Source organism: Camelina sativa, chromosome 17 (genome assembly GCF_000633955.1).
Source record: "Camelina sativa cultivar DH55 chromosome 17, Cs, whole genome shotgun sequence".
Classification (NCBI taxonomy): Eukaryota; Viridiplantae; Streptophyta; class Magnoliopsida; order Brassicales; family Brassicaceae; genus Camelina; species Camelina sativa.
Window position 1 is genome coordinate 10,255,358 of NC_025701.1, and position 24,398 is coordinate 10,279,755.

General features: G+C 32.7%; 7 protein-coding genes across 7 annotated transcripts; 5 read left to right on the forward strand and 2 right to left on the reverse strand.

Moving 5' to 3' along the window:
• Positions 103-706, forward strand: LOC104756529 (pumilio homolog 15-like). The gene has a single exon (XM_010479132.1). It carries the CDS (start codon positions 126-128, stop codon positions 534-536), a length of 411 nt encoding a protein of 136 aa, XP_010477434.1. The 5' UTR covers positions 103-125; the 3' UTR covers positions 537-706.
• LOC104756530 lies at positions 3,015-3,296 on the forward strand. The gene has a single exon (XM_010479133.1). It carries the CDS (start codon positions 3,015-3,017, stop codon positions 3,294-3,296), a length of 282 nt encoding a protein of 93 aa, XP_010477435.1.
• On the forward strand, positions 3,776-5,380 carry LOC104756531 (GDP-mannose transporter GONST5). Its single transcript, XM_010479134.1, has 5 exons — positions 3,776-3,986; positions 4,087-4,336; positions 4,430-4,637; positions 4,840-5,071; positions 5,150-5,380. Exons 1-5 carry the CDS (start codon positions 3,870-3,872, stop codon positions 5,378-5,380), a joined length of 1,038 nt encoding a protein of 345 aa, XP_010477436.1. The 5' UTR covers positions 3,776-3,869.
• LOC104756532 (lysM domain-containing GPI-anchored protein 1) lies at positions 6,214-8,508 on the forward strand. Its single transcript, XM_010479135.2, has 5 exons — positions 6,214-7,191; positions 7,533-7,650; positions 7,773-7,934; positions 8,033-8,064; positions 8,157-8,508. Exons 1-5 carry the CDS (start codon positions 6,525-6,527, stop codon positions 8,426-8,428), a joined length of 1,251 nt encoding a protein of 416 aa, XP_010477437.1. The 5' UTR covers positions 6,214-6,524; the 3' UTR covers positions 8,429-8,508.
• Positions 8,579-10,932, reverse strand: LOC104756533 (WAT1-related protein At1g21890-like). Its single transcript, XM_010479136.2, has 7 exons — positions 10,664-10,932; positions 10,516-10,578; positions 10,232-10,348; positions 9,496-9,763; positions 9,246-9,404; positions 9,013-9,164; positions 8,579-8,920 (listed from the first exon to the last, which is right to left on the reverse strand). The coding sequence occupies exons 1-7, from the start codon at positions 10,864-10,866 to the stop codon at positions 8,701-8,703; spliced, it is 1,182 nt and encodes a 393-aa protein (XP_010477438.1). The 5' UTR covers positions 10,867-10,932; the 3' UTR covers positions 8,579-8,700.
• LOC104756535 (transmembrane emp24 domain-containing protein p24delta5-like) lies at positions 15,395-17,133 on the reverse strand. Its single transcript, XM_010479137.2, has 4 exons — positions 16,841-17,133; positions 16,144-16,356; positions 15,977-16,053; positions 15,395-15,865 (listed from the first exon to the last, which is right to left on the reverse strand). Exons 1-4 carry the CDS (start codon positions 17,054-17,056, stop codon positions 15,721-15,723), a joined length of 651 nt encoding a protein of 216 aa, XP_010477439.1. The 5' UTR covers positions 17,057-17,133; the 3' UTR covers positions 15,395-15,720.
• LOC104756536 (ethylene-responsive transcription factor ERF012-like) lies at positions 23,250-24,398 on the forward strand. The gene has a single exon (XM_010479138.2). It carries the CDS (start codon positions 23,444-23,446, stop codon positions 24,146-24,148), a length of 705 nt encoding a protein of 234 aa, XP_010477440.1. The 5' UTR covers positions 23,250-23,443; the 3' UTR covers positions 24,149-24,398.

The window sequence follows — 24,398 nt, forward strand, 5'->3', positions numbered from 1 at the left end:
CTAAAAGCCTGGTGATAAGAAAATGCAAATCCAAAAATAGCAATCTAAGTGTATAAATAATATTGCAAGCACCAAAGCAATTTAACACAAGAAAAATAGAATCAAAACATCTAAAAATAAAAACAATGAAACATCTCTTAGTTTTTCTAATTGTTTATGGCCAATGCACCATTATATTCGCGCGCGAAAACAAGCTCAATATATGGAACAATCTCGATCCCAATCACAAACACACAACCCTCTTTGTGCATTGTAAATCTGGAAGTATCGACAAAGGACCACAATATGTGCCGTATGGAAAATTATATCAATTTCCTATCAAAGAGACCTGGCTACGTAATACGCTTTTTTGGTGTACTTTTAGACATGGGCCTAACTATAAGTTTGAACAAAAATTTGATGTGTATAAATCCAGATCCCAAAGAGTACCTCAGGGAAGCATATATGAATGGATAGTTAAGGAAGATGGAATTTATTTTAGGATAAATAGCGCTCCAATCCATAAGGTGCATAATTGGAAGTTAACAGGTGCATAATTGGAAGTTAACATAATACATGTTATGTTGGTATCAATCTTATAGAACAAATACTGAAGCTCGTCAAAAACTCGATTATGAAGTAAATTTTGTAAAGTTATGTAAACCAAAAAAATATACTTTAGATCTCTAACATTATTATTTTAAGCATATTTTCCTTTCTTTCTTTAATTTTTGTACACATTTAGTCAATGCAAAATATATAATGTATCGATCGTAAATTTATAATAGTTATGTAACATTTCTATTATATTATTTTAATTTTTTTTATGGTATTTTAAATAAGATAATGATTTACATCTTACAAAATTTCTAGAAAATACAAGAATCTCTTTAGTCGTACCGGTGGATAAAAAAATTTCTACACCAAAGACTGGTTTTGATTGTCAGATATTACAAATTATTAATGATTAATATAGACAAACTTGTTAGGAAAAAAAATTGTAGTGTATATAGAATTCTAACCCAAAACTAATAAACAATCGTGGGTTTGACCAATAAACTTTAAATATTTTTTTTGTGCAAAGTATATATTACTTGAAATCATTTTCACTTATAATTTGAAACATTTTAATAAGAAGATCATCCTCCTATTATTAACTCGGAAGTACATTTGCCAAAGTAACCTATTATTTATAAGATTTACATAATTAAATTCTTACCATTTGAATAAATATCATAAATTGAAGTTATTATTTGAAATATATTTATTTTAAGTTACTATTTGACATTAGTAGCTTTTTTACAACCATATGAAATTCACAAACGAGTGTATGAAATATATATTCATCATTTCACGTGTTGTGCCACTGATTTAATCTTATATATCTCAATTTTATATATACTTAATTTAAATTTAATATAATATGTATAGGTTTACATAAACCATCTTTGAACGATCACTTTATGTTATATTTCTCCTAATTTTGCTCTGATCATATAATCAATTTTGATCTTTTATTGATTTTACATGTTCTAAATATAATGTGCTGTGTATGATAGAATAAATTATGATCTTCAAACAATGGATTAAATATAGAATGTCAAAATTATATGATAAGATGATTTAAAAGGAATTGCAATGTATAACAAAAAAAATCCTTTAATTCAAAAACTAATTATACTAACTACATATCTATCATATTCTATGTATATTATGTATTATTATCAAATTTATCCTCATCTTCTCCACCTCCACCACTACTATCCCTTTACCACCACCGCCGCAACCTCCGACTGCCGGCCACCGCCGTAACCTTCGGCTACTGGCCACCGCCACTTCCAGCCACCGCCGCAACCTCTGACCGTCACCAGTGTCGCAACCTTTGGCCACCGCCACCTCTGGCCATCGGCCACCGCTTCCTCCGGCCACCACCATCCTCCTCTACCACCACTACCATCAAAATGTTAAAAGTGTAATTTTAACTACCCATAACTCTATTCTCTTAATTTAAAAAAATATGTGCTATATTCTTTATTTTATTTATCATTTTGGTTATCACACAAATTGGCCTATGATTTAAAGCTAATACAACATAAAAATATATATATATATATATATATATAATTATTCAAAAATTTTATATGAAATAAAGTGCTCTAGCATGAATGCACGGGTACTAATCTAGTATGAGTTTTAAAATGAAAAAAAAAATCAAATTATTTGGATTTTTAATTTTGTGAAAACACTTATTTTGTGAGTTTATGAAAGAAACTTTATATATATATGTAAATCTTGAAATCGTTTCAGATTCAGAATGGACTAATACCTTTCACCTTACCCAGTTTATTCAACGTTTTCAGTTTATTGAATGATAACTAAATACGATTAATTTGATTCTCTCCACGTTCAAATTCAGACTCTCTCCTTTTTTCTCTTTCTTTCTCCTTTACCACCGCAATTTATGAACTTTTTGGCTCCTCTCTTCGCTCGCTTCATGTTTTTTTTTTCTACCACTTATAAATTTCTCATTTATATCAAAACGAAGCCATATCATTCACATAGCGTTCTTTTATCTTTAGTTTGGCAGTCAACCAAAAATTACTGTACATAGCACGATTATATATGTTGAGTTATTACTAAAATCAACGTAAACTTAAAATGCCATTTAGATATGTGTTGTTTAGGCTAATATTTAAATATTAGCAATTACTGTTACTTATTACTTATCTATGCACAGCAAATAGTTGTTTAATTATATGGCCAAAACAGTATAACACATCTAGTCTTTCAAAAATCAATCGACATATTTACCAAATAAGAAGTGATGAAAAAAAAAAAAAAAAAACAACTTGACCTCCTAAATATAGTAACTACTAAATTCTGGTAGAATTATTTGTACTATATAAATCATCAAACATCAACCCAACATTCTCACCAACTCATCTCGTTTCAAAACGCACTACGGGAAAAAATAAAAGAAAAAAAAAAATCAAACATTACAATAAGTTTGCAGAGATCGCGATACTTAAAACGACATGGCAGCTCAAGTATCAAAGAAAATCTGCAGTTCAATGATTATTGTAATTCTAATAACAATGATGTTTTCAATTTCAGCACAAGTTTCTTATTCCAACGCGTGTGTCAAAGATTGTGTCGTAAACCTGTGCATGAAAGCATCAAAAAAAGCGACTCCAGCCATATGTGATAACCCTTGCAAGATGCTATGTGATCCTATCAGCGGTGGGCAATACATTGTCCCTCCAGGTGAGAGTCCCATAAAAAAGTTTTGCAGACAATTTAGCTGGATATGTACCTAATTTACCAAAATTTACAAATTGTCTTTTTTTTTTTTTCTTGATGCATAAGTTATATATATTTGTGTTTTTTTAACAATAAATTTTTCAAGTGTACTTTATTTATCCTTCAAGATACTTAAACTAGTGATTTGATTTGTGTGTGAACAACTATTTGTTCAATTGTTTACCTTTTTTATTTTTTTTGTTAAAACTGTTTACTTATATGTGGAAAATTTGTTAAAGCTAAATTAGTTACATTTATAATTAATCTGTAACAACTTATAATGGTAACTTGTATAAACATTAACGATATATGCATTAAACTACATGGAAACATACGAAAGAGAGAAAAAATCGCATATAAGCATGAAGCAGAGAGAGAGATTAGAATAATACTGCTACCGTTACGTACACTCTTCCCTCTCGCGCTTTAATTAGGGTTTCTTATAGCCTTGGCATTGCCACATTCCCTAAAAAATTTGGATCCATCTCTTCTCAAAACCCTTCAAAAAAATTTTGGGTTTTGGTTGATTTCGTGGCTCCAATTCTACGTTTTGACGAATCATCGAACGGAGATTAAAAAAAGGAGTGAGGATGGAGGAAGGAAGTAGTCTGTGGCAACAATGGAGTATGTTCAGATCTCTGTTAGCGATTCTTCAGTGGTGGGGTTTCAACGTTACTGTTATCATCATGAACAAATGGATCTTTCAGGTTTTTTTTAAAAAAGTCTCGTCCTTTTAAATTTCATTATTAAAAACGTAGCTTTAAATCTGATCTGTGTTTCAAATTTGGTATCTTTCTGTTTCCCCAGAAGCTGGATTTCAAGTTTCCGTTGTCGGTTTCATGTGTTCATTTCATATGTTCATCGATTGGAGCTTACATTGTGATCAAAGTCTTAAAGCTTAAACCTTTGATTGTGGTTGATCCAGAAGACCGGTGGAAGAGGATTTTTCCAATGTCATTTGTGTTCTGTATCAACATTGTGTTGGGAAACATCAGTCTTAGATACATTCCTGTCTCTTTTATGCAGACTATCAAATCTTTCACTCCTGCAACAACAGGTTTTGAGTTTTTTTTAAAGATTGGGAGTAAAAAAGGGAGTGGTCTTGTTTTTGTTTTCTGAGTTGTGTTTATTTTTTGTGTGTAATGTGCAGTTGTGTTACAGTGGTTGGTATGGAGGAAATATTTTGATTGGCGTATTTGGGCGTCGTTGGTGCCTATTGTTGGTGGGATTCTTCTGACTTCTATTACAGAACTTAGCTTTAATGTTTTTGGATTCTGTGCTGCTCTGTTTGGGTGTTTAGCTACCTCTACAAAGACCATTCTTGCTGAATCTCTTCTTCATGGATACAAATTTGATAGGTTAGTCATTAGTGTTCAGCTTTCTGAGGTTTATAATCTTCAGTTTCACATGATGGGTGCTGATAATATGAGAACTTACAGTTGGATTGTTCATGTCATGGCCTCATTGTCCAATTGTGAATCACTTAACTTGGTGTTTTTCTAATTCATGGAACTGAGTGTAGTGTCTGTGTCCTCCTCATTGTTATGTCTCTCTATTTAGCATAAACACGGTGTACTATATGGCGCCTTTTGCGACCATGATTCTCGGACTACCAGCATTTTTACTCGAAGGGAATGGAATTTTGGATTGGTTTGAAGCACACCCGTCTCCATGGTCGGCTCTCATGATTATTTTCAGCTCAGGTGTTCTAGCTTTCTGTCTTAACTTCTCCATCTTCTATGTCATTCACTCCACTACAGCAGTCACATTCAATGTAGCTGGAAACCTCAAGGTAAAGAACAAATTGCAAACCCCATAACAGTTGAATCAAACATAATGTTGTTTTGATGGATGGTTATGTGATTTGCAGGTTGCTGTGGCTGTGTTGGTATCATGGATGATATTCAGAAACCCGATCTCACCAATGAATGCTGTAGGATGCGGAATCACCCTAGTGGGATGCACTTTTTATGGATATGTAAGCCACATGCTATCTCAGAAACAACCGGGAACTCCCAGGACTCCTCGTACTCCTCGTACACCAAGGAACAAAACAGAACTGATTCCTCTTGTTAATGATAAACTGGAGAGTAAAGTTTAAATATCATCGGTACATTCTTCAGACTGAGAAGTACTTAACCAAAGGAGTTTAGATTTGATCTTGAAGCAACCCCAAGTGACTTTAGTTTAACTTATATGTTTCCATTTATTTACTCAAACCAGAGAAATTAGAGAGAGAAAAATTCAATATATATACCATTTGATGTGGTTAGTTACTCTTCCCCTCGTGCTAGTTACATCAGTACATTTGAAAGAGCTACATAATAAGTTGCATCCCATATTATAGAACTGTCAATCCTCATAAAAACCAACTAAGAGATGACCACAAAAGATACATAAAGCAAGCTCATTTTGTATTGAATTATGCTACTGATTTCACAAAGGCCTGATTTCACATATGTATACCAAATTGACAAGCTAATTCAGAAACAAAACCCCCTACCTTAAAAACATCCCATGTTCTAAGATCAAGGCCTTAAAACATGAAAGTTTTTTTTGCCAGTTTGGGGAATCTTTGAAGGATCAAAGTTATTAACAACGTTAATTTGACAATGATCGATTAGTACAAGAAAGAGACAGCATTAAGACCGTGTCTGAGGGGAAAGAATAATAATGCGGCGGCTCTTTAAGCTCTCAAACAGCTAAATAAAATTCGTTGCTTTCGCTTCTCCAAAAAAAAAAAAAGTTGAAATGGGCTTTCCTTTTCTTAAGTGGGCCTCAGCTTATGTTGCTGAATTTACCGCCATGTCCTTCAAAAATCTTCATGCTCTACAGTTGTCTGAAACAGGTCAAAGGAGTTAAGGAGTAAAGGGCAAATCAGTCATAACAGCTTCAAGAAATAAAAAAAGAGATGTATGTCTTGGAGATCGCAAAGCTACCGTTTCCTGTTCACTCTCTGTCTGTCTGTACAACACACTTGTCTCCTTCTTCCTTACCTCTCTTCTCTCTTCTCCATTTCAAAAAATAAAGTAAAACTTTTCTTCTCTCTCTCTTTCTAGAAGAAAACACAGAGATTCTCTATACCAAACCTCTAAAATTTCCAGATTCATCTTCGGATAGTTCCAACTTTATTCTTTGTCTTATTGTACTACTCTCTCTTGTCACTGGTCCTGTAAGAGAGATTTAAAAACCCTAGAAGAGAGATTTTCAAAATTTCATAAAACCCTAGAAAGAGAGTCTGAACAATGAGAAACCCAGAAAAGCCCACCTTTTTCTTGTTCGTCACTCTGTTTCTAGCTTCGAGTCTCGTCTACACAGTGACGGCGAAATCAACAATCGAGCCTTGCTCAAGCAACGACACTTGCAACTCTTTACTCGGCTACACACTCTACACCGACCTCAAAGTCTCGGAAGTCGCGTCTCTCTTCCAAGTCGACCCAATCTCTGTCCTTTTAGCTAACGCCATCGATATCTCTTACCCAGACGTCGAGAACCACATCCTTCCTTCCAAGCTCTTCCTCAAAATCCCAATCACTTGCTCCTGCGTCGACGGTATCAGGAAATCTGTCTCAACCCATTACAAGACCCGACCTTCAGATACTCTAGGATCCATTGCTGACTCTGTTTACGGAGGTTTGGTATCTTCCGAGCAGATCCAGGAAGCTAACTCCGTCAATGACCCGTCTTTGCTCGATGTTGGGACCAGTCTTGTTATACCCTTGCCTTGCGCTTGTTTCAATGGCACCGACAATTCTTTGCCCGCTGTTTACTTGTCGTATGTTGTGAGGGAGATTGATACATTGGTCGGAATCGCTAGGAGGTATTCGACTACTATTACTGATTTGATGAATGTGAATGCTATGGGTGGTCCTGATGTTAGTTCTGGAGATATTCTTGCTGTTCCTTTGTCAGGTGAGGTCTCTAAATACTGAAATTGGAATATCAAAAGTTTCTATCTTTAGGGTTATGTTATAGTGAGAGAAGTTGTTTTTATTGTTAGTTACAGTCAAATCTGTTTACCATATTGGGAGTTTTGTTTTGGTGTAGCTTTGTGGACTTTTGATTGTTTCTTTAGTTGCTGTTTGATTGCTTTATGTTGTTTTGATTCTCGTTTAAGGTATTGTTTTTGGCGTTGTATGTGTTTGAGCTACCAAAAGTGTTGCCTCTTTTGTGGCCTTTTTTGCTTGAGTTTTAGCAAACAATAACAGTTGTTTTAATGTTTTTGGTTCTGTTGTATTTTCACCTCTTCTCAGCTTGCGCTTCAAAGTTCCCCAGCTATGCATCAGATTTCGGATTGATTGTTCCAAATGGTAGCTACGCTCTAGCTGCAGGTCACTGTGTGCAATGCAGTTGTGCGCTTGGGAGTCGCAAGTAATGATATCTAAGATTCTCTCCTCTCTCAAGCTATGTTGATTGATATTACTAATCAAATCCTCTGTGATTGCATTTTTTACTTACTTGTGGTGTTTGTGTGTGTGTTTGATGTGATGCAGTTTGTATTGTGAGCCTGCTTCTTTAGCCGTCTCATGCTCAAGTATGCAGTGTAGGAACAGCAACCTCATGCTTGGTAATATCACTGTGCTGCAGAGTAGCGCTGGCTGTAATGTTACAACCTGTGATTACAATGGTTTTGCCAACGGCACTATCTTGACCATGTTAGTAAAATACAATTCACCTTGTCTTTCACCTCTTTCACAATACCCTTACTAATGATTCTGAACTACTTACCAATTCTTTCTCTTTCGTTTGATAGGCTGACCAGGTCTCTTCAACCCCGATGTCCCGGTAAGTTCTTTCTAAACCATATATCTGGTTAAAGGATAAACCAGGTGCTAATATCATCCGATCTTATGTAAGTGCAATGGTAAAAAATGCAGGACCTCAACAATTTGCGCCGCTTCTAGCTCCACCTGATACCGTTCCTAAGGATCTAATGTATGCACCAGCACCTTCACCGGATTTTGATGGTCCTGGATCAATAGCATCTTCACCAAGATCATCTGTGCTTCCTTCAAGCGGTGGTTCCTTCCCAGGTAACCCTGCTAATGGTCCAGCAGGTAGCGTCTCAACCGCCTCCTCCTCAGTTAGCCACTTCTGTATCACATTTCTCATCTCCATTGCTTATTTCTCCTTTGTTTTCTCATCTTGATTCAACAACAATTGTTATTTTCCGCGCATTAAAAAAACCCCTTTGTGATGAGTAAAACCAAAACATTGGTTATTGATCTCTTTAATTATTTTTGAAGTTACATATCTCACAAAAAAACTTTTAGTTAACTTATAAGATGATTAATTCATCTCGTAATATTACATATTGATCTGCCAAAATCTCTGTTAACCTTGGAAAGCAAATAAAGCAAAAGCATAGACTAATATACAGAGAAGGGAAAGATGGGACTGATTCATCTCCGTTTAATATCCTTAAACCTCAACTTGAGTAGCCTTATTAGTCTCCTGGCCTTCTTTAGCTATCATCTCGGGTTCACAGGCTAAGCTTTTACCGGTATCTATTGGTTTAACCGGACTCTTAACCGGAAGTTCTTTGCTATATTCGTCGTCATCATCAGTCATTCTCTTGTCTTTGCCTTTCCCCCATACAACAGTGTATAGGCCCACGATTATAAATAACGTTCCAATCACACTGGAAAAATTTAGTAGAAACAATTAATTAAGTTGGGTCCAAAAAAAACTTTATATGTATACTGATTTTCAAATAGAAAAATAAATAAGTACCTTCCGAGATGAATACTTTCAGACAAGACAACAACACCAAGAGCAGCAGTTATAACGACACAAAGTGGATTAAATGTCGCAACAAAAACTGGTCCTCTTTCTCTCATCACTACTCCTTGCACGTAATACGCCACTCCCGAACATATCACCCCCTAATCACCATTAATTTTTAGTTTCATTAGTTTAATAATCATTAACAGTATAAAACTTAGATTAAATGATTGGAGTCTTACGGAGTAAGCGGCGGCGAAGAGGTTAGAGTCGAAGCCGATCTTCCAAGCACTCAAGTCACGTACCGTTACCAATGAGACGGCGGTTCCTTCTAACGTTCCCATTAAACATATCAAAGCTGTTAGCGACAGCGGAGCTGGGTACTTCTTCAGTGTAAACGACTGCGTTTTAACGTAATAAGACAAAACCCGGTTAGATTTGGTTAAATGTGTGTATATACCGGGAAATTGTAAATTAATTGGTACTACTCACTTGTAGAATGAAGAAACCGGCCCAACCAAAAGTTCTTCCCAACAACATAAGTGTTCCCGGAATCCAGTGTTTGTCCATCGCCGCCGCTCCTGCACCACCGTGGGAGGAACCATCACCGTCACTACCTCCTCCTCCGCCACCGCCGAATCTGATAAAGTCAACTATAGGACCTTTGTAGAGAGTCATGAGAAGTGCTCCGGATACTGTGATCACCGTCCCCACAACTTTGGCTATGCTTCGTACCTTCTTAAAGTTCACGCTCTCTAATCTGATTTTTTTTTTTTTACAATCGTTAAATAAACGAGCTTTATATCTAGTTATATGTGCATGATCAAACAGTAATGTTCTATATGTTCCGTATACATTATAATGACAACTTACGTAAGTGGAAGTGATGATCTCACCCAGTATATTTCTTTTTTGGTGGTTATATTAATTAATTATTCAAGTGGTATCAAGTTCCACGAACATATTAACTGTGTTTTCCTATGATTCCATTAATCTTGTTCCCACGGTATGGGAAAAGTAAAAAATTATTCTCAAGATCAGAATCAAAGTAAAATAAATCTGTATAGTTTTATCAAAGAGAAAAAATTTCTAACGGTAATTTCATTAAATAAGTTGATCATAACAATAGTTTTTTTTTTTTTTTTTTGGGATGGAATATATAAGAATCTAAAAGCATGACATGTTTGATGAATATAAGTAAAAGATTTTTTTTTTAAATAATGTAAACCTGAAAATGATGGCCAAGACGAAGGTGATGGCGGGAAGGACATTAGCCGTAGCAGAAGCGAAAGTTGCTGAGGTGTAAGTCATCCCGACGTAGTAGAGATTCTGATCCAGCACCGGCCTGTCATTTTATCGACCCTCATGATTAATTAACTTTTCTAACAAAAATTATTACTACTGATATTTGCGTTAACTATATAAAAATTACAAAAGCAAAACATAGAGAGAGAGTGTTCCTATGTTTTGTCGTGTGTGTGTGATATATATAGAACAGTTAAAGAGTATTACTCAATAAAACCGAGCAGCGCAATTTGGAGGAATATTCGGAACGTCATCTTGGGCCTTATTTTCCTGCGTAAACCATATCAATAAAACAAAGTTAAAGATTCAGTCCGGAATGATTAGCCGGTTTACAAATAAATGAGAAAATATATACCTTTCATGAAAAAGAGCAAACGGAGCGATGACGGCGGTGGCGATTGCATGGCGATAAACTGCTAGGATGTAATGGTTCATGCCATGTTTAAGAGAGACCATGGTGATTATGTACATACCAGCATAACCAAATTGCATAGATATCATTGCTAAGTATGGTTTCACTCTATTCATTAACCCTCCCCACATTTTCTCACTCCCCATTTTTATATCTTTCTCTTTCTCTCTAAGTTTCTCTTTCTTGGTGTTTTTGGATGTATTCAAGCGTACTTAGTTATGATCTGTGAATGATTTTACACTACAAGAGGGTACTTGCTTATATAGCCAAATTGTGCTGACACAAAAAGCAATATACGAGTGCATATTACCATCCATTCGTTATTTTAGCATATCACTTTTTAAAATATTGATTTTTTTAAATGTTACCAAGTACGTATCCATTATGTGTGGCTAACTATACTCCTGGCTCCTGCTCTAGATAATCAAAACCGGATTAGGTCGTAATTTCGTTGGTTACGTACCTACTTAATTTATATAAAAGACTATTGGTTGTGAACACTTGCGTATAATGTCGCATTTTTTGTGGGATATTTGGATAAATAAGATTGGCTGGATTATTAATCTAAGATCACTATAATGAGAATGTTCTCGTCAATGTAGTATTACTATATTTGATAACGAATCATAAAGTATCGTACCAATAAAAAGCGTGTAATGTACCAATATACACCAAATTCTATTTAGACTTTTAACGTTCAAGCCGAACCATATATATATAATTCGTAAGTTATAAGCAAATAGTAGTTTCTAAGAATCAAAAAGCATGCACTTACATTATTTATTTGTATGATATACAATCCACTCAGACGTCATCCATTTTTTATCCACTCATCACACTTGTCGAATCTAGGAAAAGAAAAATTAGTATCAACCTGAATATTCACGAAACAATTCACCTCTAGTTATAATATAAAACATTATGCAACCTTATATATAAACCATTATGCAACCTTTATTGCAATGAGTAACGTGAGTGACTATAATTTTTTGCACCTTCAACAAGTTTTAACCACGAATATATATGTCTATCTATATATGTGCAAAATCAGAATATGTTTAAGTACTAGAATTAACGGGACACATGACTCTTTCATTTTCCAACAATTTTATTATATTAATTTTTATGAATTCATTTTTGTGGAGCCATATGTGAATTATCTGTTGCGTGAATGATCCGTTGTGTCGTGTAGATAATGAGCCAAAAATATTGAATTTTATCCGATGAGATAGCTGATTTTAATATTATATTTAACATAATATAGAAGCGAATGATGGTTGTGTTTAGTGCTTGAAATAAATGGGAGCATAAACCGATTCATCTTGTCGCCGAAAACAGATAGGGGACATTGTGGTGATTTGAAGAGTGGACACCATCTCGTCCAAAGATTAATCCATTCTAATATTTTCTATAGGCTAATTTATAGTTAGTTCGTACCACATATAAAGACGAAGTACATGATAGTGCACTGTGCACAGCTTGATAAAACGTAACCGATCTGATTTTTTCTAGACTATCAATGGTAATCGATCTGATTTTTTCTTTTGATTGGCGGAATATATATATATATATATATATATGCACAGCTTGAATAATATTACGGATTAAATTTGCTGGCCAGTTTCTCTTGATATTGTTTGTGAAAAATGTAATCATAATTAGCTATAGAAGCCCGAAAATTACATTTTTATATGGATCTGAAGGAGGACGTTACAAGAAATTTAGTGCTTTTGTATTTTCTATATTTAATTTTCATAATTTATGATTTTTGTTTTGTTTTGGTGTTAAAAAAAGATGCGAGATCATATTCATAATCTATATTATTAATGTACAAAAATTTATATATCAAATAATCAAGAAAACATTCCAAAGGGATGATGTTTGGATATTTCATGCATTAAATAGTAAGAGTAAAAATGAACCACGTTTTTGTACGGGTAATCAAGAGTACCATAAACAAATGATCAATAAACCTAAATTAATGAAGCAAAAGCAAAATAAATGTGCTTTTTGTGATGCATTTTGTTGTGATTCGTCCCATGAAACGACAAGCGTGGTTAGGTCCTTCTAATGCGACGCGGCTACTAGTGCTCTTCGTTTCGTCATCAGTAAGGCTGCCTGCTTTTGTGTCCCATTATATTATATTCATATTAGATCAAGATTGGTAAGATTGGTTTTCTCTGTGTTCCTTAAAAAATTATAAACAAACATATACGCATGCAAAAGAAAACAATTAGCAAATCTGAATATAACCATGGCCTATAGGGGCAATAACACTTACGTTTATTTCTGCATGTTAAAATAAATAAATTGATAAATTATACCTGTAACTGTAAGTATAAATATGTATATCTCTTTTTATAGAAAAAAAATATATAAGAAGAAAGAAACATAACGTAGTAAAAGGAACTACATTCTATGTTCTCTTGTTTAAGCTAATTAAGCATGGCATCAATCTTCCACGTTACTTAGATGCTTCTTCTTATGTACTCTGTTCCCTCTCAATCGACGAAATTTTATTCCAACATATCTTATATATCGTTGGATGCGACTTATTACTCCAAAGTATATATACGGGCATTTCACATTTATTCTAAAGTTTGATTTTCCATGTGATACCATTTTAAGGGTTTATATGATATATCGATGTACCATTTTCAGTTCTCATATTAATCGTTCGTTCCAAAAGGATATAATATATCATCGTAGAAGTTTTGCTAATACACTAAAACCTCTATAAATTAATAATGTCGAGACCATGAAATTTTATTAATTTATAGAAGTTTTAATTTATCGATAAATTAATAATTATTAATTTATTGATAAATTAGTAAAGTATTAATTTATGAAGTTGACGATTCATAAACTGAATTTGATGATTTGATTAATAATTTTGGCTATCGTAATAGGATGGATGCCAATAATTTACTAGATTATCAACGTAACAATGATACATGTATAAGTTCATAGTTAAGAAAAAATCACTCTTACTATTTTTTATAGTATGATGAAGTTAAAGAAGATATTTCGGTACATTAATAACAAGTTATATGTAATGAATCAATTATCGTTTATAAAACTCTTTATGGTTTTTGGATGCAATTTGGGAAAACAACACTAGAAGTTTTGTTGCAGTCAGAAATATTATAGATAAGCTCCAACAAGAATACAAATTCAATAATAAGCAAACAACAATATAGTTATATATTTCACTAGATATTATATATATATATATATATATTAGTTTACTTGATTATTAATTTATGATATTGATGGGACCATATTTTTATACTGGGTTTTAAAAAAATATTAATTTATTATTTTATCGAAATGTGTCAGTTTTTACACCGGCCCAACTCGGAATCAAAAGAATTTATTAATTTATAACGAGTATTAATTCAAAGAATATTAATTTATAGAGGTTCTACTGCTTGTGAAGATCTTGTATATAATATCTAGATTAAAAATAATCGACTTTTACACTTCTGTTTTTTTTTTAATGATTAAATAAGAAATTATTTGAGGAATAAGAACTTCTAGATTATATGGAAGTAAATAATTTTTTTTTTAAAAGTTGTTAACGTTGATGCCAAAAAAAAAAAGGTGTTAAGGATTTGATTACTAGCTATGCAAATAAGAACGATATGGGAATTAATTTCTGCGAATCTATAGATATTAATTCTCACACTTTGCGAGTTTGCGTCACAAACAACAATGACGTGGTATGTAACCCATTACCAGCCAATTGGATATTTGTTCTGTTTTCATGGGTAGTGGAATCTTATAACATATTAACATAATCAGAATGAGAATATATATAATATATAACCACTGTTTGCTTAAGATACATTCCTACGGGGTTAACGCATTGATTAGTTCGAGTTTAGATGTGTCTCATTTCAATGTTGAGTTGAATGCTATGTTCTTTTTGTGTCAACTACAATGATTCGTTCTTCGTTAACATGCATAATTGTCTACAAGATATAAACAATGTACAACAGATAAATTTTACCGTGTACAGAAGTAAAAGTGATTAATGGTAATGGTAAGTCGTATGAGGTTCGTACGATGACGTACGAAAGAGATTAGGCAAAAGTGAAAAGAAACATGGAGTTGGATTCATGCTTGGACTCCATTCCATAACTTGGGCTAATGGATTACACCTCTTCTTATTTTAATCAATATTATAGATATTCCAGTTTCTATTATTTCTCCTAGCATTAACTTTTATTTGTTATTAAATTAGAGATCCATTGTATATGTGAACAAGATGATGATATCAGCAAAACAACAGTAAAACTAAAATTCAGACAAAAAAAAAAAAGAGAACAAATATACATATTTTAGCTTGACTTGACATGTAGTATTCATTTATAAAAATGAGTGTTGTCAATAAACTAGTGGTAAATTCTTAGATGACCTAACCACATATATTGGTTCTTCCATTATGAATAAACATGTATTATATTTGCTCCGATTCGATGTCTAATAACTGTTCCCACACATGACAGAAAAGGACATAACATACAAAGAAGCTTGTCCACATGATAATCAGATCTGTCGTCTTTGCAACGATCACGTCACCCAATTTTACTTTTATTTAAATCTTGAATTATTAGCTAACAACAATTATAGATAAGCATGTTAACTAGCATCCATGTTTCGGAATTCAGATACTATAAGATGTGTTTCGGAATTCAGATACTAAGATGACCTCAAAATGTCAGAAACAAAAAAAAACAAAAACAAAAACTTTGGTACATTGTCACATTACTGTATTTTTGTCTAATCCAACAGAGATCAATCAAACACAAAGCGATCTGTGCACAAACTCAATGATCTCTAAAGTAACTATCGATAGTAGAGTAAAGTTTCACTGAAATGTAAACGAAAAGGCGTTAACCAATTGACTCTACAAGCTTGATCCTTTATCCCTCTTTTCAAGGTGGGGGATGTGTGATGTTACTATATATATAGTAGGTACCCTTCAAGCCAAGTTTTTAGATGAGCTTCTTCTTGTGGAAATACCGCTTGAGGTACAATATCTGTGTACCAGCAACCACGACGCAGACCCCGAGTGACATTATACTGAACCAAGCCACTCTTGAGTTGGTTTTTTCACTCACTTCCCGCATCTCAGCTTCCCTGTATCCAAAACAAAATATGCTTGTTATCGCTATGTTCTTGTCCCAATTCATACCAAATTTGATTCACAGAATTTAAGAGGTAACACTCAACAAGGCGAACAACACATACCTGTCTTTGATGTAATTTATGTTCTCACGAATTGCTTGCACCAATCCTTCGAGTCTCCTCAACTGAAGCTCAACACCCTGCAGATACACACATTCACAACAGTGAAGTTTTCATATCAGAAAGAAGAAAGAGGGAAATATGTGTCACAATGAGAAAAGAAGACTTGCCTCGATCTTTTCCTTTTTAGCAACAGAGTCCCAATCTTTGGCAGCAATACCCATCTTCCAATCAACCCCAAGGGTTAGAGGATTAGCTAGCTTTAGACTAGCATCAACCCAGAAACAAGCCAAGTAGTTACCAGCTTCTTGAGTTGTGAACGCAAACTGACCATGTGTCACATTTTCTTGATGATGAAGATTGTTCCCATAAGGAGATGTTACCTATACACAAAGTCATCACAGAAATTTCAAAAACACCATATAAGAAAAACCTTATGCCAATGATAAACTCTACATGAACCACATTAGCCATACAAACCAAATTTACATCCTCAAATCTCTAAAAAAAAAAATCACAAATCTGATTATCCTAAATTTAGGAAGAAGCACCAACTTCAATCATCTGTGTTCAATGATTAGCTATTGGTTATAAGAAAATACACTGCTTATCTTCAAAATTTAACAGAGGACCCTAACACACATCAACCCTTATCTTCAAAATTTAACTGCTCTCTCAACAACACATATCAATGAGTTTGATCCGTACCAAGTCACAGACAGAGATTACACAATTTAATTACTAAAAACACAAAACAAAACCCTAGAATCGAAGTAAAGACCCACAATCATTGAACCAATCATCAATCTCCTAATTAATTAAAAAATATTCAATTTTGAAGCACAATTCGGGAAGCAATAAGCATACCTTAGAAGAAACAGCAGGAGTGTGTTCAGGATTATGCTCATCGACAATATAGTAATCAGCCAAAACGACGACGTTGCTCTGTATCTCCTCTGAGACACACTTTGTCCCTCCCGTCGCCGGAATCGTCAACCATACAGCTTCGCCGTAATTAACCGTCAGCAACAACAATACAAACGTAAGAATCCACGAGACTTGAGCAATTTTAGTAATCGCCATCGGAGATGCAGCGACGGTCCGAAGAAGCCAAAGAGAAAAGGTCAAACCAAGTCTCAAAAAAACCAAACAGGAAACGAAGAAGACAAACGAGTTAGAGCGAGTACACGCGCGCGCGTGTTTAAATCGTGCGAGTGGGATTTGGTGACTTGTTTCAACGTAAGATGAGCCAATCATATTCTGAAGAATTGTCGACGTGGCATATCTCTTTAAAGAAGGTGGCGCGTCATTGTGTTGACCTTTTAACCTTCTTACTGATTTAGCGGCTTTCGTTTATGGGCCTAACACTATTTTTCAACATATCATTTTTTGTTATTTTTGCATTTAATTACCATCGTTTATAATACAGGTACAAACATTGAATGAAGAAATTATTGTGATTATGAAGGTAAATGAACTCAACACCAAGTTATTGGAATTTATTTTGTTTTGTAATCATCTAAAATCACAAAATTGTGTATCAATATTTGCATTTAAATGGTTTTAGATATTTGTAATTGCAAACATAAAACAAGAGAAGGAATAATTAATTTTCTCTTCTTTAAAGATGTGAACTAACATTAAAATTTAAATATTTTGTAATCATCAGGCCTGCTTAGTGCTGGTTAGTGCATTACAAACCGACTTTTAAATGGGCCAACGACTAATCTACATGACCGATGATAATTCATAATTTGGGCTTGCAATGCCTTCCGACCTACCTTCGTTTTTCTCAATTTGTCAACGACCTTTACTCGTCTTCTATCTTTTTACTTGTTTCTTTCTACTCCTAGTTGATTAACAATCTTTTACTAAACGGTAAATACTTAAGGAGAACATGAACAGAAGACATGTATATTTTCTAAGGTAGAGGGAACAAGTATAAGATTGACCTTTATAGCTTTTACTCACTTGTATGGGTGCCGGCATTATATTATTAACTCAAATTCCAATATAGATATGTGTGTGTTCGATGAAGACGAAAAACAAAATATATGAATTTTGTTACCAAACAAATGTGTATGGGGTCTAACGTATATTATGTCCCCACATCTTTTTTAACATTTTCAAAACCGACTAAATCATAGATTTGAGATATACAAAAAGAAAAAAAAAAATTGATTCGGTGGTTGAACCTAGTTCACTGGATCTATTATATATGGCTGAACCTTCAACGTACATATTTAATGGAAATAATAATTTTATAAAAAACCTTCATCTTCCTCGAAATTTCTATGCCATTCTATAATACTCCGACGATATTGTTATGATCAATCTACACAGATAATAAATGTATAAACTATTGAGGTTGAGACTGTACCGTGGTGAGACTATATAGTCATCTCTGGCGATTGGTACGGAGAGAGTACGGTGCCAATAAATACATGCATTATATTGGATTTTCCATACATCAAGAAAGATCACATTTGTTTTTTTTTAAATTAATATTTCTTTGTTAGTTATAAGTTAAAACTATGTTAGGTTTCTCACATTAGAATAATATGGAATATAAAACAATCACTCATTGTCATTTGATAGTAAATTAGAAATCTATGAAACTTAGCATGCAAAATCCAAATATAACTCAGATAAGGTGATCTAAACAGGACATGTTTGATCCTAAAACCTAACGTAAAGTATAATGAACATGGTCAATCCATTGTTCACCAATAAAATTTGAATTGAAAGTTCATAAAATCTAACAAATTAAAATTAAGTGATCGTCGTCTCGGCAAAGAAACTTACTAAGGATCCTGGAGAACGAGAAAGTACCCATCTTTCGCATCCATGATGGCTGACGATTTCAAGTGTAAGTTTGTGAGGGTTGTTTTCAATGATCGACCATGAAGTTGACGAAGATAAGTTGAAAGAGATGTAGAGATCTCCGAAGAAGTCTGAATCTATTATAGATTTCCATTCTTTGCTCACTGATCTGAATCTCGCGATGTTCTTCATTGGACACCGCAACAAGACGTTGACCAATGTTACTTCTAAAATCTCCATTTTTTCATTTTAAAGTTCTTCAATTTCTGCACAACGACCAAGTTTGTGGTTTCTCAGGTTCGGTTCTGTTTTGGGTTTGCAAAGAGTTTTAATATTATTTATAAATTGTTTTAAACGAAAATTTTGTTTATAAAATAATATTATAATTATGTTTTTACAGTTTTAAGTTTTAACATGTTGTCACAATATAAATTTTCTTATCTTTAGTATTTTTAAAATTTAAAATTTTTCTTTTTAAAAAATTAAGCTTTATATTATAAGATGTTACTTGTGATTTTTTTAGGTTTTGATAAAAAAACTTGTTAATATGTTGATTAGATGTTGACACGTTTTAAAAAATTTATATCTAAAAAAGAAATCAAAAAGGAAAATTAACAATATATTTTCAATTGTATGTTAATTTTAACACATCAAATTATATATATATATATATATATATTAATCACTTTTCTGTAAAACTTTCTTTTTATTATATATTTATAATAAATAATAATTGCAATTAAATTACACATATTTTCTCATTAATTATTGTTCATATTTTTCTATTAAAATTAGTAATTTAATAGATAACTTTCTTACTAGAGTTAGTTATATAAATTATATTATAGATATATTATAAATATTTATAATATAAAATAATTGTACATATTTTCCTATTTAAATTAGTAAATTAATAGATAACTTTCCTATTAGAATTAGTCATATAATATATTATTTTTAGTTTTATATACTTTTCAAAAATATTAATTGTAATTTTTTATTTTTTTATTTTTTTTTAAGTTTTCCTGTAATTTTTTAATAAAATTTATTTTTACATTTATCAAAATATTATCAATATACTTGACACATGTCGCAATTATTTGAAAAACTAATTTTGAAAACTAAGTTTTATATAATAAGATATTATTTTATGTGATAACTTTAAGAAACTAAGAATCTATTTCTTAGCATATTTTTTTTTGATGGTTAGCTTTCTAATTTTATTGCTTAATTTTCAAGTTTCAAGAGAGGACATTCACGTAGGTGCCAAAGATGAAATAAGTGTTAAAACTCAAAAAAGTTCAATTGAAAGAAGCCACGATCGAGATGCTTCGTCTCGTCATGCAAACGCATGTTTTGGCTGGAAAGCTGACAAAAACTGCCCATATTCTCTCTCTTTCTCTAACTGATCTCTGACATCTTGGAGAGTTTTGCTTAAGACCAAAGTGTGAAATCTAAAGACGAAGACAACAAATTAAAGTACCATCCCATGATTAATCTTAGGCTTTGTGAGAAAGTCAAGGCTGTCCACAAAGAACATGTCATCTCCAATCTTTTCTTACATACGATCATGTGCTCTTTGCGTGTCCTAAAGCTATATATGCTTTACTGTTTTTTTTGTTCTCCCTTTTTCAATTGTTTATACCACCAGTCTTTAGCATATGGCAAGTTACATACAGTTTGCTCCTATATATTACGCTGCTATAGCTACTTTATTAAAATTATGTAAGACAAAATTTCTTCATAATTCGAAATCCTAAATCGACAGTAGGAACTAAATCGAGCTTAATTAATTTGATTTTAGTATTTAAAAAAAAAATAACTCAAAGACAAATGGAAAAAAAAACTAACACAAGTTGTATGTGGAGAAGACGATGGTATTATAAATTTGGAATGCACATATATTTTCGATATGTATGATATATATATATATATATATATATATATATTACTAGCGTTGATATCAACTAGTATGAATTTGAAAAATAAAAAAAATAATTAGATTTCAGAATTTAGGAAGATACACGAGTGAGTGTGACGAGAGATAACGCGGTTTGGATTTGGGTAGCAAAGTGACAGAGTGAGAACAGCTGTTATTTGAAGTCACTCTCTTATCGAATTAGCATCATCACCTTCTCCCACACTCTTCTGACTTCACTCTTCGCTTTCGCTATTTTCATTTCACTATTCTTTAGTAAACTTTTGTTTGCTTTGGTATTTTATGTTTATTAACAAGATACATGTATTCTATGTTGTATCTTTAGGTTTCTTATTTTTCTTAAATATGATTGCTACTATCGATCAGTTCAGTACATATTGACCTTTTCATAGAGATTTATTATCACATAACTAATTAGTTTGATGATGATTTGGATTAATCAATGGTCCGCTAATTGATTGCTCTAATTTAATTGGCTCATCCTCTTTATAATAAAACGGAAGTACACAACATTATTTTGGTAGATTTTATAATTTTAATAAATGGTTACAAATAGGTTATACATATATTATAAATTAATCAATATATTAATTGTAACAAATAAAACCTTAATTGTAGCAGAAAATATTAAACGGGTTATTCTAAATTGATAGTTCATGGATATTCTAAACTTTATTTCGGAAGATCACGTATATGGTTCAAAATATCTAGAATCACAATATTACCAATTTATTTTCCACATATTTTATTGATAAACCACATCAATAAAAAAGTTATTAAAGGGATAAAAAATATACTCACAATCATAAAAAGTAATCAAATCTCGCTAATTTAACAAGATTAATCGTGATCTTCGGGATCGTATTCAGAAATTAAAAATTAAACCTTAATGCTAGATTAGGACCGTGCTAGAGCACGGATTGAAATTCCTTTTATTTATATTATAATTTTAGAATAAAATATCATTTATATGATTGATTTTAAAAGTTTCTAAGGTCATAATCTAGCATTAATCATGATCTTCAGAATCGTATATTATTATAAAATTATAATATAAATAAAAGAAATTTCAACCGATCCTAATCTAGTAATATATGTACGTATGTTATTTAATGATGTAAGAAAAGGCCAAAAATGTCAGTCCTCTTTATTAGCATTTGTATGTAACATGTTGCCTTATGGTTTATAAATATTACCAGATGATTATAATACAATCAAACGTATTTATACTAATTACTGTGGCGTTCGACGTCTCTGTTTAGTTAACGCGTAACTTACTCACAAGCCACGATGATGAAAATCCAATACCAAGTTGTCATACAGATTAAACCAAGCCAGACATTTCTTTAGACTTTGGTACAATCAAACCAAAAAGTTCGTGAATCTAATTTTTATAAACTGGATATATATATACATTTTTGTGCACGTACGTTTGGAGAATTTACCGTCAATTTTTTTTCTTAAATTATAGAAACATGATACTAGAATTTTTTTTTCGTATAATAAGCTACAAATTAATACCCACTAGTTTTTTTATAGGTAAAGAATAAACATAACTAACCCATAAATGGGGGCCTCTTTCTTGGAAAATTCGTATAAACGAGTTAAAACGTAGCTGTAATTCGTAATCTCCTGATAGTGATGATAGGTACGTGTATAGTCAAATTATAAAAGAAAATTTTGATATCTCAACCTAAAAATATACTATAGGTTATTTTAGCATCTCTCCTCGATTTGCTCATCAAGTGGCTTCCGTACACAGCTAGCTATATACTAATACTACAATATGTATGTAATATGTATACACTCCGAATTAATTTATTCCTGTCAAAATTGACTCCATTCGGTAATTTATTTTTTATCAGTAATTTCTGTTGGACAATTCCAATTCCGTTCGGTAAGAATACAAACCGTTAAAAATATTTTACAAGGAAAATATTGAAAATTTAATTGGTTAAAAATTGGTCCTTGTAAATTTAAGGAGAGGCTTTCTTGTTTTTTTTTTCTTCATTTTATAACTGTATAATAAAAATGTATATTTTTCTTTTTTTGTCTTTTTACAATAATATGCAATAGACAAAGTTTACGTGATCGAATAATCAAAGAGATGTATTTGTGATTCCACAAAAAGCCAATCAAAATCATTATATGTTTCTATATTTTTCCTCTAAATACCAAGAATATTAGTTATATACATGTATTTTTTTTAATAAGAAGATGCAGAACTAGCAAAATGTTAAAATAAAGCCATGTTCAGGTTCATTGTTCACTTGGACAAAGCCTTAACATGCATCCGAATTCGAATAAATAATTAAATTCCAAAGATTTAAGTTCTTTGTTTTATATTTTTGTGTGTTTTTATTTTTTAATGAGAAAGGAACAAAATTGTATTAATGCCAATTGCGAGATAAAGAGAAAATAGAAGAAAAACACCTGTCATGCACCACAATGTCAGATTCATACACAAGAAAACCATAATATATTTCATTTGACCCTATTTTAGATTTATATCAATAAACAAATATTTCATCTCTTCGTCTCCCATACCCCTCCCAAATCAATCCCATCTCTATATATAATCTCCTTAGCTCACATTTAACATTCATCCAAAAATCTCTATCCATCACAACAACAAAAACAAATTACTCAACGACCAATCTCTTCACTTGATCGATATATACTAACACATTGTGCAAATCAACACTACCATGGTGACACAAGAACGGAAGATCCAAAGCAACAAGAAGAAGGAAATGCCTTTGTCTTCTTCATCACAATCTCCTTCTTCATCTTCATCTTCTTCTTCGTCTTCGTCGTTGTCGTGTAAGAAGAAGAACAAGAAGAGTAAGATTAAGAAGTACAAAGGAGTGAGGATGAGAAGCTGGGGGTCATGGGTATCTGAAATCAGGGCACCAAATCAGAAGACAAGGATTTGGTTAGGTTCTTACTCAACAGCTGAAGCAGCTGCTAGGGCTTACGATGTTGCACTCTTGTGTCTCAAAGGCCCTCAAGCCAATCTCAACTTCCCTACCTCTTCTTCTCATCATCTTCTTGATGACATCTTAGACGAAAAGACCCTTATGTCCCCCAAATCCATCCAAAGAGTCGCCGCTCAAGCTGCCAACTCATTTGACCTTGTTGCCCCTTCTTCTTCATCAGCCGCCTCGTCACCGTCCGATCATGATGATAATGATAATGATGATGATGGGATGCAATCTCTATTAGGATCTTTCGTGGACAATCATGTGCCTTTGATGGATCCATCATCATCATGGTATGATCAGGATCATAATGGAATGTTCTTGTTCGATGATGGAGCTCCGTTTGATTACTCTCCTCAACTAAACTTCACGACGATGCTCGATGAATACTCGTACGAAGATGGTGACATTCCACTTTGGAGCTTCAGTTGAATCCGACGGTCCAGAATACATACTTTTAATTAGTTTATCATATATATATATTTCTATCATTTTTTCAATTCTTTTTAAAATATGTTAATTAATTTTACCCTTTGTCGTAACTATTATTTTCCAAGTTGTTTGTTGCTTGGAGAGAATTGACGACGGACACGAATATAGTAATACAATAATTCAAGGTTTTTATATGTACTCGATAATACAACTTGGGAAGTTCACATGAACAAGAGATTTTTTTTTCTCA